The following is a 14,657-nucleotide window of genomic DNA, read 5'->3' as shown; positions in this document are numbered from 1 at the left end:
AACTGCAAAGGCCAACTTCAAAATAAAAGCACTGCACCGTTGGCGTTAGGTCTTCTCAATGCCAGTGCAGCGTCGCTACGCTGACTCAGCTAGGAAAAGGTTAGAATTGTTTTCAACCAATAAAACTGATTCGGGGACATCTTATATCGAATCAGAACCGCGGTGAAGGAGAATCTTGTTTTTTTTTTTTGCCACTCCTCCACTCGTTAAAACGACGTTCGATGTCAATATCCATAAACGAGTGAATTAAAGCGGCAACATACCTTTCAAAGAAGGATGGCGAACACGCGTTCATAGACATGGTCATCGCCGAGGAGTTCTGGCAATCCAGCCCGTCGAGCATAATGTCGGGGTAATCTTCCGCGCTACAGGACGGAGTCCGCGGAGTCTGCATCACTTCCTCATAGCTGGGGCAGGAGATGACAGACGTCGGCGTGGGGACGCCGGTCGGCCTGTTATGTTCGGACCTGGGCGAAGCCGGCAGGTTCTCTTTTGTTTGATGGCCCGGCAGCCAGTCTTTTGAGCTGTGATTGTCCACGGGCGGTTGGAACTTCCTACTCGGGGACATCATCTGAGCTGGCAGGCCCACGTCCTTGAGCTTCTTCTCCTTGAGACCGGACTCCAAGCTGCTGGATTTCTTTGAGGAGAGCTCGCCGCGGTTCTTCCTGACTTCTTCAGTGGACTTGGCTTTGTCCTTAACTTTCGGGTCTCCCGATTTGGGTCTGAGTTTCTCCATCTGCTTCATCCGTTCTTTGTGTCTTTTGTGACGTTCTTCATTTTCTTGATCTTTCAGACTCAGCATTTGGCCAAAACTGGTCATTTGATAATCTCCGTCCACCAGGAGTTTTTCACGCGGACGGGTGTCTTTCCGTCCCGTGTCTTTGGACTGGTTGAGCCTTTCGTTCTCATCTTTAGTTTTTGACTTGGCGTGATCTAACCTGCTGTCCTTCTCCAACGCGTCTCGATTCCTTTCCTTTTTCGGATCGAATTTGGGGCTGTCTTCTTTGAATCTGTCTTTCAAAATGGTCACCTGAGGGCTGTCTTTCAATCCCGACTTCACGTCGTCTTTGGAGTGCTTCGACGTTCCAAATCCGTCCAGGTGTTTGTTCCTTTCCTCCTTTATCTTCTCTTTATGTTTTTCCTTTTTCTTTTTGTCCTTGCTTCTATCGCCGATGACAGCGGTGGCTTTGTCTTTTTTGGACATTTCTTTCTCAAATTCCAACGTCTTGTCAAAATCGTCTTCGCCGTCTCCTTTCGTGCCGTATGGGAACGTGTAAGGATCCGCCTCAAGCGGCATGGGCTCCTTCTCAAAAGGTAAGCTTTCCCTGCGACCGTACATGTCTCGGATCTCTTCGGTTTTGTCGCGTTTGTCCCCTTTGTCCTTCTTGACCTTTTCTTTGTCTTTGTCGTGGCTTTTCTTGGAAGACGAGGAGGAGGAATGTCGATGTCTTTCCTTCTCCCGGAACTTATCCTGGGGCGTGGATATGGAGAGGGAGTCCCTCCTGTCGTCAGACATATCTGTAAGGCTGAGAGAGTCGTAGTAACTTGTCAGGATGGGGTCATGACCTCTGTCAGCGAAACTGTCCGAGGAAATGTCACTGTTCTTGTCGTTGGAGTCGTCCTTGTAGTCGTTCATGGCTTCTTCTTCCAATTTTTCCAGGAGGGACTTTTCGTTTTCGCCGCTGCCTTTTGACGGTTTCCTGTCCTTGGGATTATCCGTCTTGTCTTTATATTTGTTTTTGGTTTTGTCCTCATTGTCCCTTTTGTCCAAGAGTTTCTGCTTATTTTTCTTCTCTTGGTTTGAGTCCAGGGACATTCTCTCTTTCCTTTCCTTATGTTTGACGTCGACGGATTCTTTCTTGTCTTTGTTGTGTTTTTCGAGGGAGCCCTTCCGCTCCTTCCCCGTGTCAAACGCGGCCTTGTCTTTCTTCTTCTCCTTATGGTCTTTGTCTTTGGACTTCTCGGCACCGTGCTTTGTCTCTGACGACATTTTCCTGGCTTTGTCCGAGGGAAAGTGATCCAGGTCGTCCCGATCGGGCGTGGAGTCTTTTCTGATGGAGTCGGAAACGTGAGAAACGGCCCCGTTATAGCTGTCCTCGTCGTCGCTTTCGTCGGTGAAAATGTCGGCTATCTTGTACCAGGTTTTCTCCCGGATTTTCTCCGGCTTTCTTTCCTCTTTCTTCGCCTCCAAGAAATCCTTCTCTCTGTCGGTATGTTTGTCCTGGGAGGCCTTTTCTTTCTTGTCCTTGGTCTGCTCCGATGACATCTTTCGGTCTTTGTCTTTGCCGTGAGACTCCTTGTGTTTGTCTTTTGCGCCCTCCTTCTTGTCTTTGCTCGCCCGATCAATTTCCTTTTCCTTAGCGGCTTTTTCTGCGGAGATTTTGTCACTCTTGTCCTTCTCCTGGTCGGCGCCTCTGTCTTTAATTTTCTCTTTGTGCTTCTCGGCCTTTGTTTTCTCCCGTTTCTCCGTTCCCTCAAATTTCTTTTCTTTCTCCTTACCAGAATGGTTTCTTTCCCGAATGTCACACGATTTACTGATGGCATCCATGTCTTTGAAGAAGGCGTCATTGCCGTATTCTTCTCGAATGGACTCTTGCTTGATTTTTGCGTCTTTTCTCTCCTTCATAAAGTCGTAGGAGTCTTTTCGATCTCGGCTGTTGTCCAGAGAGTCTTTGTCTTTTTTGTCCTTGCCTAACTCGGCGGACTCTTTTCGCTTCTTTTCTTTTTCGACGGCGTGACTGGAGTTGATTTTCTGCTTTTCCGACCAGTCCTTTTTCTTTTCGTTGGTCTTTTCGGAACAGTCTTTGTCTTTCTTTTTCGACGCGGCGTCCTTCTCCGGTCTTTTCTCGGTATGATCGGATTTCTTGTCTTTGACTTTGTCTTTTCTCCTGGTCTCTTCCTTTACCGTTTCGACGATAAGTTTCACTGAATTATTGGCTTTGTATTCTTTGTACTCTTTGACGGGAGCGTCCCAGCTGTCGTCTCCGTAGAGGGACGAGTCGGAGGACATCTCGGAGCCCCACCTGTCGTGATGGTCGTCAGAGGCACTGAGCTTTGTGTCCTCCAGGTTGAGGAAGCGGTTGTTGACATCGTAGCTTTCATACTCGGGCTCTTCCTTTAGAGCTTTGTCTTTTTTACATTTCTCCTCCTTGGCGGGTTTCTCCTTATCAACCTTGAGATGCTTTTCCTCTTTCTGCTCACTTTTGCGATCGGCTCTGGATTTCTCCTTGGACTTTTTCTTCTTCTCCTCCTTGTGGTTTTTTTGTTTATCCTCTTTGGGTTTGTCCTTGATATTTCGATCCTTGTCTGATTTGACAGGCTTCTCTCGCTCCTCCTTGTTTGTTTTGTCCTTGGCCGAGTCCTTGGTTTTCTTATTTTTTTCCTTTTCCGCCGTTCTATGCAAGTCTTTGCACGACGACCAGTCCTTTTCTTCAGACTTGCCCTTAGAGAGCCTTTCTTCCTTTTTTGAATGGTCTTTTTCATGTTTCGATAACTTGATTTTGCCTTCCGCCGGCGATTCGGACTCCACGGTTATGGACTTCTGCCTCGAATCGTCAAAATCAAACGAATAGCTTTTTACAAATTTTTCATTCATGTCTTGATTGAGCACAAGACTCGGAGCCTTGTCCTTTTCTTTGCTTTTGTGCTTGTGTTTCACCTTATGCTTCTTGAGCACTTTACCGTCGACGTCCGTTTTGGACGCCGTGCTATCCGCGTTGGCATTTTTGTAGATGTCGGAGTTTTTCTTGTCCATCGTGTTATTGTGTATGTTGTTATTCTTCTTTTTGTTCTCTTGACCTTTCCTCTTAACTTGTTTGATTGATTCCACACTGGACTCGGCAGAGGAGTAGTCTGACTCACTGGACAGTCGCGTCCTCACAGAATCAGACAGAGAACTCACATCCGACCACGTCGGCGATGACACGGTCTTCCAGCCATCTGTCCTCCACTGCTTCGGGTGCTGTTCCGCTAATGATGGCGCTTGTTTCTGAGAGTTCAAGTTTGTATGTAAGGAAGAGGACGAATTGAAGCCGGCCGATTCTTTGGCGGCCAGAGAGGAATCCTTGATGCTGTTTGACCCTTTGTCGTCCTCGCTCTCCATGTCCTCACAATCGGAGTCCGACGTACAGAATTTGTCGTTGACCTTGCCAAACCGGACTTCCTTGCCCACGTTGTTTTTACTCTCCTTCTTCCTCTTCTTTTTGACTTTATTTTTATCTTTCTGTTGCTTGGAACTGAGATTTCCAGAGTCTCTTGCCTTGGCGTTTGTTTGAAGGGCCTGCTGTCGCGGCGTAGGTGCCGGTGTGAAACACAGCGCCCTGTCATCCTCATCCGAACTGTTACTGTCCGAGATGATCCGCCTGACGGCTTTCTTTGGTGTGAGCGAGTTGCTTTTGGAATAGGTTTTGACCTCCATCTTGGGTATGGAGATGAAACTGTTGGCCTTGCTGACTGTGTCCTTCCGGAAGTCTTTTTTCAAGAGGTGCTTATCATCCACGGGGGGGACTCGCTCCTCCTCGTCATCTTCGTCAAATTCGTACTCATCTTTGACGGGCGTGACGGCAGATTTAGGAGGGTCTAATGTTTTCCCTTTCAACTTCAAGCCCTTCTCAAACTCCGAGTCTGTGTTATTGCCATCAACAGAGCTGGATGGGGCGCATGAGGGAGCGTCCTCCTCTTCTGAAGATTCTGCGTGGCGAAAGGCGAAATTAAAACGCAAATAATCTCAATGCACTTCATTGACGTTCAAATTACACTACGCACCCGACGAACTTTCTTCACTTGAGGTGTATGTGCCTTTCCCCAGCAGCAGATTCAGCATAGTTGGAGAGTTGGCAACATTCAAAGGCGTTTCACCTCTTCGGTTGCTTTGACGTGGGTCCCCCCCATACCGTAAGAGTAGTTTCACCACCTGAAATAATAAACAAATGAATAAATAAAAAAAAAGGGGGGGGGGCGGCTTGGGGGCCTTCTTGGGATGGTTTTTGTGACAAAACCTTCAATATGCTCAAATGCCAACGTGTTGGCAAACAACATTAGCTCTTGTTTATTTGTGATGCGATATGAGCTTTAGTAAATTTACATCAAAATAAAAGTCACCTTAAAATGTCCATTATTGGATGCGTCATGGAGAGGGGTGTCATCATCCAGGCCCTTGGTGTTGACCTCCGCTCCCGCTGCCAGCAGCTGCTTGGCCACATCGTAATATCCCCTGTTGCATGCTTCATGCAATGCAGTCCAGCCTTCGAGTAATAGTAAAAAGTATTTGTGAGGGAATGTGCAAAAAGCCACTTTCTTAGACGAGAAGATGACATTAGCATAATTGTATTTAGTGTTCAGGCTCAAGAAGAAAAAACGACTATGAAAAAGTCTCTCACCTGCAAAGTCTTTTACATTCACATCAGCTCCCTCGCTGATGAGCTCCTTAATGCGGCGTACCTCACCACGAATTGCTGCCCTGTGCAGCCGAGTCTCTCCTCTCTCATTTCTTTTATTTACTTTATCTTTGGTTTTAGATGCAGAGTTTGGCGTTCCCTTCTGACCTAGACTGGACTGCGACTGGTGCTTTGGTGTGGTGTCTGTTGATAATGAAAAAAAAATATATATTCCATTCCTTATATAGATTACTTGTGTACAGATGTCGAGTTTGGAGGGTGATAAAAAGATTTTTTTTTTTCTGTTCAGCGCAATACTGCTGTTCGTCTCTTGGCCAGAGGGGGGCATTATCACACAAAAAAATGGCAGTGCATTGCTCCGGCTTGAGCTTATTTCACAACATTAAAAAGAGTGGACTGGCGTTATAACACATGAATGAATCATGCAAAATATATTTTAAACAGTCATGTCCATGCATTTGGACATATAAATTCACAATAACATCTGCATTGTGTAGATCCTTCACAAACTGTAATTCAAATGAGCTTCCTTTGAATACTAACAGTGAATAATATGTGACCAAGCAGAGAAATCTTACACTGATGGTTGACAAGTCACCGCCTAACAGCGCTCACTAATGAAGCTGGATGTCGTCCCTTTCTGTATTATCCTACTCGCCACACCTCCTTATCCCTCTTTCCCAGTGGGCAACAGAAGACGTGGTCTCCATGATAAACACGCACCTGGACTGTTTACGGACTCCTCAGCAGTCATTTGCATGAGCAGGGCCACCTGCTGCCGCTCAGAGAGGGGGTACCCTGCCCGGATGCCCGGCATCCCCATTCCGAACGGCAAGCCGGCCTTCCGGGTGTTTGTGGGCTCCTTTTTAATGCGCTTCCGCTCTGGACCTGGTTTTTCTGTGGTAAGAGGGGGGGAAAAGGAGAACTATTTTTAATATTAGTGCCTAATAAAGACCCACGGGAGCAGAAATGTGAAGGAACATGTGAGTAGAAATGAAACCCTCTCCTGTTGCACCGGCAAAATTTAAGGCACTACTTTCATTGCAAATTATCGTTCTGTCTTTGTAAGTATAGTAGTACAGTGATGCGGAAAACCAAAAAAAAAAAGGTGTTTATTAAACTACTGGATGCAGAAAATCAATGCAGTTAATAGCCGATAAAAAGTGACTGAAAAAGTTGGCGGCACAAATGCCATGTGCATTGGTTACAGAACCAAACCATTTTTTTCACTTGCTGTATTGGTAATTAAGTAAATTTGGTGGGGGGCATGCATGCATAAAAAAAAAAAAAAAGAATGGTCACTTCTAGTGCACTAGGTTTTCAGGGATTTTACTCATTGGTTAAGATTCATTTGGACACATTGTGACAATAGAACAGAATAGAATAGAATGCCTTTATTGTGTATAACGATGCTGTTAATTCTGTTATGAGTTTATTTGCATAACATTTTATACCTATAACAGAGCAAAGATGAAAACAGAAACATTCCAATACTCCATGTTATAACCTAATATTATTAAAAACAAAACAAAACAAAACATCTTTTTGACAAATATTAGGAGCCGAACAGTGTTTAGGTCCAATTTGCCCCTTAGAAAGGGAGGCCTCAGCTGGCTATCAAGCCTTGTGTTTATGTTTTCAAGCCAATCAGTAGAAGTCAGGAAAAGGGTGTGACTTGGCACAACCGCAGCTATTACGAAATATAGTTGGTGTACATTCAATTGGACGCAGCCTTGCCAAGGTCACCACATGCCTGCCTGCCTGCCTGCCTGCCTGCCTGCCAGTCTGAATGGAGACTCTGCTATGGGACAAAAGCAGCTGCTCTACAACGGCACACCCAGCAATTATTTTCAGCAGCGACATACCATTTCATGACCCTTGGAAAGGACTCCAGCTACTCGGGATGAGCGTAACGTTGGCTCACATACAAAACATAACAAAGAGAAATGCGATCCCGCCGCAAAGTCAGAAACATTTTCACAATCAAACATGCATATCTGCACGTTGGACTTGTCTGTGCCTGATTTTCCTATAACTTTTCTTGTTGCAACACAGCGATACTGCCTGTGGCCATAAACACTGAATTGATTAAACCAGTATTTCTTTCTTTTAAGAAGTGGGACATGCTCCAGTGACAATTTCAAATCTGATGAACTTTTAGAAACATCTGTCCCCCCCCCTCCCTTTGATAAACTCTCCAAAGCAGTCGCCATTTCCACACATTTCTTCTGCCAAGACTTGAACGGGGGAACCACAGAAGCAGTCAAAACATGTTTCGGGAGCAGCCCAACAGAGAAAGTGCTACGCTAGCGCTTTCCGAGTATGTTTACAAGACGGCTAGCCCGCTGAAATTACTTGAATGCACAAAAACAGAGGAAATCATATCTAATGGTTTGAGGCACTGGAATGAAAGATAAATCTCATGACTTGAATCAAGAATAGCACAACAAATGATCATGAAATAACAATGACGTTTTTCAAACTACACGGTAACTATATTCTATTTTAACAGTTTGTCATTTCCACTGTCAAATTTGAACAATGGCGAATAAATGATTTGAAAATTGCATTCTAACACTTTGCGATGTTTATTTGGATTTGATTGGTTGCTCGGCGGTTAAGTGGTTGCACAGGTACACTTTTACTATGGGAGACAAAACTCAAGCCAACGCAAACACTGGCTGGGCTAGGTTAACACTTCCTGACACGAAGAACCGCCCTAACCAGCTTGACCACATAGGTCCAACCGTGGCACTTGAGAGTTAGACAATGATTTGCTTGGGGAACTCAAATTGTGAAAACAGGAAGTCAAGGCAGAAGACAGGAAATGGCTAACAGGATGTTTTTTTCAATGCTTTGCACTCAATAAGGGGCACGTACTGAGCACACGTATATGTGGAGCCCGGTGGCGAGTAATATTAATGCGGGTTTTATAAAAGCCCGGGAACGGAAGCAAAAAGGCGAACTTCGGGATGCCGTCGGAAACAAAGTGGAACAACGTGTGCGCTGCAAATCAGCATTGTCAAAAAGGTCACTCTGCCTCAGCTCACGTCTTCCTTCAGTACATACTTGAAAATATTTTTCGGTCCATGGCCGAGTCTCATAGCCACATCAAAACCGAGAAAAAAACATGCAAATGGAATACGGCTCTGCAACTTTGGAAGGGGGTGACCTTAAGAACTAGGATGTCAACACTCCAATGGAGTTTAAGGGTCACAGTCACAATAACGGAACACGCTGTCTCTGTACAATATGTTGCTTTTCACCACTGCATTTAAATGTGTTGTTTACAAATTATAATCACAAATTATAGAACAAAAACAGTAGACAAAAATTACATTTGTGCTCTCCATCCCTAAAAGATGTGGAGAGGAAAAAAAAAAAACGATTTTTGAACAGACACGACCATATCTCCAGTGCATAATGAATCTCAGATCAAATCACGAATGAGACAAGCAATGAGATGCGGTGTGGTAATGGCTGTGACATATCAGAGCTTCCATTTATTTTGGAGGCAGCAGACAGTGACATGGTAGGGCAAACATTTTAAAAAGGTCAAAGAGCCTATAAAATACATTCTGACAGCTAAAAATGAGTGTTGGAAAAAAAAAGAAAGAAAAACAATCACCAAATCTAAAATTCTGATTACAGCAGTAAATGTGCAGATGCCAATTGAGGCGCAGCTAGAACAAGACCGGAATGGCCACTTCAAAATTTCTCGATAGTTTCTCTGTTTTGTTCGGTGGTGGCCTTTTGGGAAACATTTTTTCGTCTGATATTGCATTTTTAAATAGCTAAAAGGCAGTCAAGCTGTTCTCACTTTTCGTATGGACGTACGGGCATTCTTTTAGAATCGGCAAACAACAGCAAATCTGAAAATATCTGAACTATGGCAACGACCTGGCGGGCGTGCACTGAAAAAGCTACAACTACAAAGCGTGAGCAAATTGATATGGATCTCGACCGAAAACGTCACACAAATAGGCTTGCAATTTTCCGTTCTTGGCTGGAATGGAAAGCTGTTCAAGTGTAATTACAGAACATAAAGCAAAGTAGTTACTCAGCCAAAGCAGATGATGAAGGCAGTTAGCAAAGCCTGTGAGCTGGAACATTATTAACAAACTAAATCCTGAACCCTCCAAATCCCAAAGTCAAACAAGCACAAGCAGTAGTCCCTTCCTTTTCTAATTAAAGAAAACACAAAGCCCAGCCTTAGCAAAGCAAAGCCTGGTCAGGCTAGTATGTTACGCAAATCTGCCCTCATGCACTTCAATTCAATCGAATTGGGAAGATACGAGAAGACACTCCCCAGGATTAGCAAAGACTCCCAGGTAAGTGGAAAAATATAGTTAGTGGCCTCTTAACTCGACGAGGCCCAAAGTATGAGAGCGCTTGTCAAAACAGGCAACACGTCGGAATGAGCGTTGCCTTTCTAAAATAAACACGGGACAAAATGTTTCTTGATTCATTGTAAGCAGTTCATCATATTACCGAACAGACAATCAAATTGAGTTTGGGGATTAGCAAGAAAATTGTCACCGCTATTTGAATAAGAGGAGAAAAATGCTAGCAGAATTAGCAAGAACTTTTGACTCCTATTCGATTGAGTGGGGGAAAAAAAATACGCGGGTAATATGATGTTTTCTGATTTGATAGCAAATTCCATATTAAATATGAGCTCAAAAAGATCAAATAAAATGAGCTTTTACCTGAGTCAGAATCCTTCTGGTCTCCATTAGCTCCAGTTGTGAATGGCAGTTTTCTTTTCGATGCCTTCTCTTTCATCTCTTTAACCCCATCACTGCGATCCAATTTGGGAGTCTTATTTGACAACACTTTTTCCTGTCAACGACATCAATCAGATCGTTAATGACCGCAGAATATGAGGCTGTATGGCTGTGGGGAAAAAAAAAAAAAAAAAAGACTGGATATTTTAAGATGCATGAGAGATCAGCCTCGGACAAGCGGACTTGTTCTTTGGGAACTCGATGATTGATTGTGTACTATGCACATGCACATCACCTCTTTGCGGGAATTATGCTTTTGTCTCTACCACAGGGCATGTTTTCAATTTTGCACTGGCTCTTTAAACTCCTCCCCCTTGCCCTGCCCCAGTCATAAGACCATGATGTCATGGTACAGTAGAGACCGACGCTGTTCAGCTACAGTGAGCAAGCTCTCAGTGTACACACAGTAACACAAATGCAGGACATTTGAAGCTGTATTATGAGCACAAAGCAAAGAAATAAAGAGCAATTAAAAGACATCCGCCGTATGCTAGGTGTACTTTAAAGATACTTCTATTTTTAAATCTTTGACTGGCATGATGTGCCTTCATATGACACCTTGTGGTCTTCAGCACTGGCTGTTTTTTTTTCGTTTTACTCTGCTTTCCATCCACCCCTGTGTGTTTCAGCCCCCCCCCCTCCTCCACGCCAGAGTCTGATGCAATCCTTTGCAGAGGGTTGTAAATCTATGCCTGCATAAGCGGCACTTCTCCGTGCCTTGCCTCTTGTTGCTGCTGCTTGTATCAAAAATAGTGGGAAACCTCCGCTCCAACAAAAACACCGGGAGCACACGTGTCAAATTAGTCAAATGCTTCCAATAAACTGCGTGTACATGACAGGGCTCAATTGATACGAGTATTTCTGAGGCCGATGCTGCTATGTAAATTCCCGCAGCAGATTACTCATCTCTTTACTGTTCCCCAAATTTACGATGCAGTTTTTTTCTCCAAACATGAAGGGCAAAAGTGCGTCCTATGAACCGTAACTTAAAGGATTTTTTTTTCTTTTAATTCGATAACGTCTGAAGATTGCTCCGTCAGCCACATGAGCTGAGTTTTGATGCGCAGATGTGCATTTTTACATTGCCCGTATTCTTAAAATGATTAACGGGACGAGCAAGCGGGCGGATTTCAGTTGACTGTTAGCAGCCAGTGCCTGTTGCGGCTAACGGCAGCTACGGCATTGTTTTCAGTAAAAGAAGCGAGCGGGCTGAACCGACATCCGAGTCTATCCTTGTTCGCACACAGAAATATTACTAAAATGAAGAGAATCATACAAAAGTTATCTCATGATCGAGTTCAATTAAGAGTGGCAAGGTACGAAGCTTTATTATCAGGCTAGAGAACAGAGAAAAATATTCTATTTGACCCGTTTAATAATTGTGGTCTTTTGAGATACACTTGTACATACAATCATAAATTTAAGCTGTAGATCTACAAAAAAGGCAGAAGCATGCTCCCAAAATTCAAATTCAGGAACTAGATGATAGAAATGTATAATTGAGACGTATAAAAATTGAAATGTATAATATAGACGTTTTGTAAACAGGAATGTGGAGCTGTGATTTGATCACGCTTACCTTCTTCCCACCCTGTTTTTCCACCATGTCGGTGTTGAGTGGGAAGTGGTCCAGCTGGGGGGTTTTAGAACCCCCACCTTTGGGCATCGTTCAGCTCTCGCCACGCCAAGCTTCATTCACGCTGCCATTGCATCGTCATCAACCGTCTGGAAGGAGGATAAAAAGGGGGAGGTTAATACCGGACTACTCCTGGGTTCACATTTAGAAACATAGCAGACAAGGCACCAATTGGCAAGTACATCAAGAACTTGCTAGCGCAGGTATCTAAATATTTGATAAGCAGGTCTACTGCTTTGGAAGTGTGGAAGTAATATGATGTGCATCATAGACCAACGACGAATACTCTTGATTTATCCTCTCTCAAACCACAGCAAGAAAACAGAGTTTAATACCTACTATTCACAATGTCAACAGACATAAATGAACATCATTAGATACACAATAAATTCAATACCAAAGATATTTATATGTCTTTTCAGAGAACAAAACAAGTTATAAAGCTTTTAACTTTACAGTTTGGTTTGGCACTCATATAAAAAACCCATATATAAAAATGCTGACACCAAAGTAACATGGGGGAGATTCTTTATCATTTCAATGCAGCATTTGTCCAAATTATTGTATGTCATACCCTAGCATAAGTGTCACAAACTTTAATTTTTTTTAAGATTATGTTGTACCACTGTAAAGCAGATATTTGCAAATGTATTCTTTCAACAGATATTCAATAACAATTTTATCATCAGGCCAATACCAATACAGGGACTTAGGCCGTGAGAACAATACCAAGTACCGATACCACTAGTACTCCAGATACACAAATACCCCCCCCCCCCCCCCAAAAGAAAACAATGGCAAACCAAAACGGTTCCAAGAGTGGCCATTCACACAAGTCCAGATACCATAAAACAAGGCCGGATACCGGCTCCATAGAGATACTTGCCCCCATCCCTATTTATTAGGAATCCCAAAGACACAAAAATCAGTCTGTTTTCAAGAGCGAATACACAAATCTGAGAACATGTAGTGTTAAGGCGCTGGAATTCTGAGCATTAGTTTCAATTTGACGTCTCTAAATAATTAAACCATTACCAAAAATAATTCAGCAATTACTTAAGTTGTTGATTAATCGCTAGCCTCTAATTGTGAGTGTATACACTACAAACATGTGTTCTCTCTCATGTGTTTGACAACAACCTATACATTACTATCCAATAGCTTCTTTCATGAGGAGAGGGCTTCTGCTTCTCAGTATCATGAATTAATCACGCATTTCACCCTTCAGTCCCCTCCTCCATAACACACTCGCTCGCTCTCTTTCTCTCTCTCTCTTTTGACTGCATTCAACTATAATCATCCTTATGACTGAGTGAGTGAACAGATGAGACCACGGCTGGATCTTTTTTTTTTTTTCTTTTCCCTCGTTCACAGACACTGGCACTCCTATCCTAGCTGGCGCCGCTTCCATCTCGCCAACCCCCACCCTCCTTCTCGTCCTTCTGCAGTTATCCTATTCAAAGACTGCTATTTATATCCCCCCCCCCCTCCCCCGTCAAGTCAAAATAGAAAGCCAGGCAACCAAGAGACGCTAACCGCTCCTCTTTTGCTGGTAGATGGTAAGAGAGACCGACCAGACACTCAAATCAAATCCGAGCACGTCCTGTTGACTTCCTTTTGACCTAAACTTGGTTCCGCAAGACCCAATTGGAAAGAGCTATGGCAAAGCCTCAGGATTCCCCAACTGTCAAAATCCTTGCTGAAATGGCATTAGAACAGTTAAACTTAATCGATTAATCGGCAAGTAATTAATTACCAAATTAATGGACAAATAAGGATAATCAAATGATCAAAAATTGTTGATTAACATGTTTAGGAGCGATTGTTTAACTTAAAATTGTCCAAATCTTCTGATTTCAGCCTCACAGTAGGAATTATTATCTGATTCCTGTGTCTTTTCTGCAAAACAGAATACATCTCATCTTTGGAAATCCTTCATGTTTTCGAATGTTAATATCATTAAAGGGACAGTGTGAAAGATTTAGACCGTTTTTCATTACGGACAGCAGGAGGTGCTGCAGGTGCTGCATTTACTGTTGTCCGTAGCAATAAGAAACATGAGAAGTGCCACCCCCCCATGTAATATAATTTAATGATAACTAACCCTATGATTACCGTATTTTTCGCACTATAAGGCACACTGGATTATAAGGCGCACCCTCAATTAATGACATATTTTTAAACTGACGTCTGCCCCGTTACGGTAATTATTGTGAAGAATACATCCGATGCACATCTGTGCGTAAAAACTCGGTTTATGTGGCTGACGAATCAATCTTCCGCAAATGGTGCCGGAAATAATAATAATAATATGTATATATATAATTTTTGGATTGCCACACCGTAGGCACCCATACTTTCGGCCTTTATTGTGGGGAAAAAAGTGTGTCTTATATTTGGGGAATTACGGTAACTTGTTAATAAACAGGAAATGGGAAAAAGATTTTGCGGTACACTTTTATACAAAACAAAAACTGACCTATTTGTAGATGAACTATTTAAAAGAATAATCAAATGTATAAAAAAAAATAAAAAATCGAGAGGTAGCCCTAGATGGTATTACAATACCAAATGCTACCAGACACGTCAAATTTCACTTCTTTGCTTTCAAATAATTTAATGAAAATAAAAAGGCGCAGTATTATCAGGATCTGCCGAATCTCTTATGAAGTTCACTAAACATGAAATACATAGTTCCCTGAAATTAATAGACTTTATTCATTTATTATGAGCCATCAGATAATAGCGAAGATAATCGGTCTGTCTGATAATCCGTCTCCCCTTTTTATTGCTGAAAATGGCAACGATTAGCATTAAGCAACATGCTACACTAACTGT

General features: G+C 43.0%; 1 protein-coding gene across 3 annotated transcripts in view; it reads right to left on the bottom strand.

The window, feature by feature from the left end:
- ankrd11 (ankyrin repeat domain 11) overlaps nucleotides 1–14,657 on the bottom strand; it is a 76,169-nt gene that overhangs the window by 9,537 nt on the left and 51,975 nt on the right. For all 3 annotated transcript variants that reach the window (XM_088412950.1, XM_088412952.1, XM_088412951.1), the window contains exons 3-9: nucleotides 11,763–11,908; nucleotides 10,106–10,238; nucleotides 6,120–6,293; nucleotides 5,379–5,579; nucleotides 5,101–5,243; nucleotides 4,765–4,912; nucleotides 264–4,689 (exon numbers count right to left, since the gene is read on the bottom strand). In XM_088412950.1, coding sequence (XP_088269076.1) covers nucleotides 264–4,689; nucleotides 4,765–4,912; nucleotides 5,101–5,243; nucleotides 5,379–5,579; nucleotides 6,120–6,293; nucleotides 10,106–10,238; nucleotides 11,763–11,849 — 5,312 coding nt within the window. In that variant the 5' untranslated portion in view covers nucleotides 11,850–11,908. The remainder of the gene's footprint in view (nucleotides 1–263; nucleotides 4,690–4,764; nucleotides 4,913–5,100; nucleotides 5,244–5,378; nucleotides 5,580–6,119; nucleotides 6,294–10,105; nucleotides 10,239–11,762; nucleotides 11,909–14,657) is intronic.

Source organism: Hippichthys cyanospilos, chromosome 4, assembly GCF_059441005.1.
Source record: "Hippichthys cyanospilos isolate Australia breed blue-spotted pipefish chromosome 4, RoL_Hcya_1.0, whole genome shotgun sequence".
Taxonomy (NCBI): Eukaryota; Metazoa; Chordata; class Actinopteri; order Syngnathiformes; family Syngnathidae; genus Hippichthys; species Hippichthys cyanospilos.
This window is presented reverse-complemented; position numbering and strand designations above follow the sequence as displayed.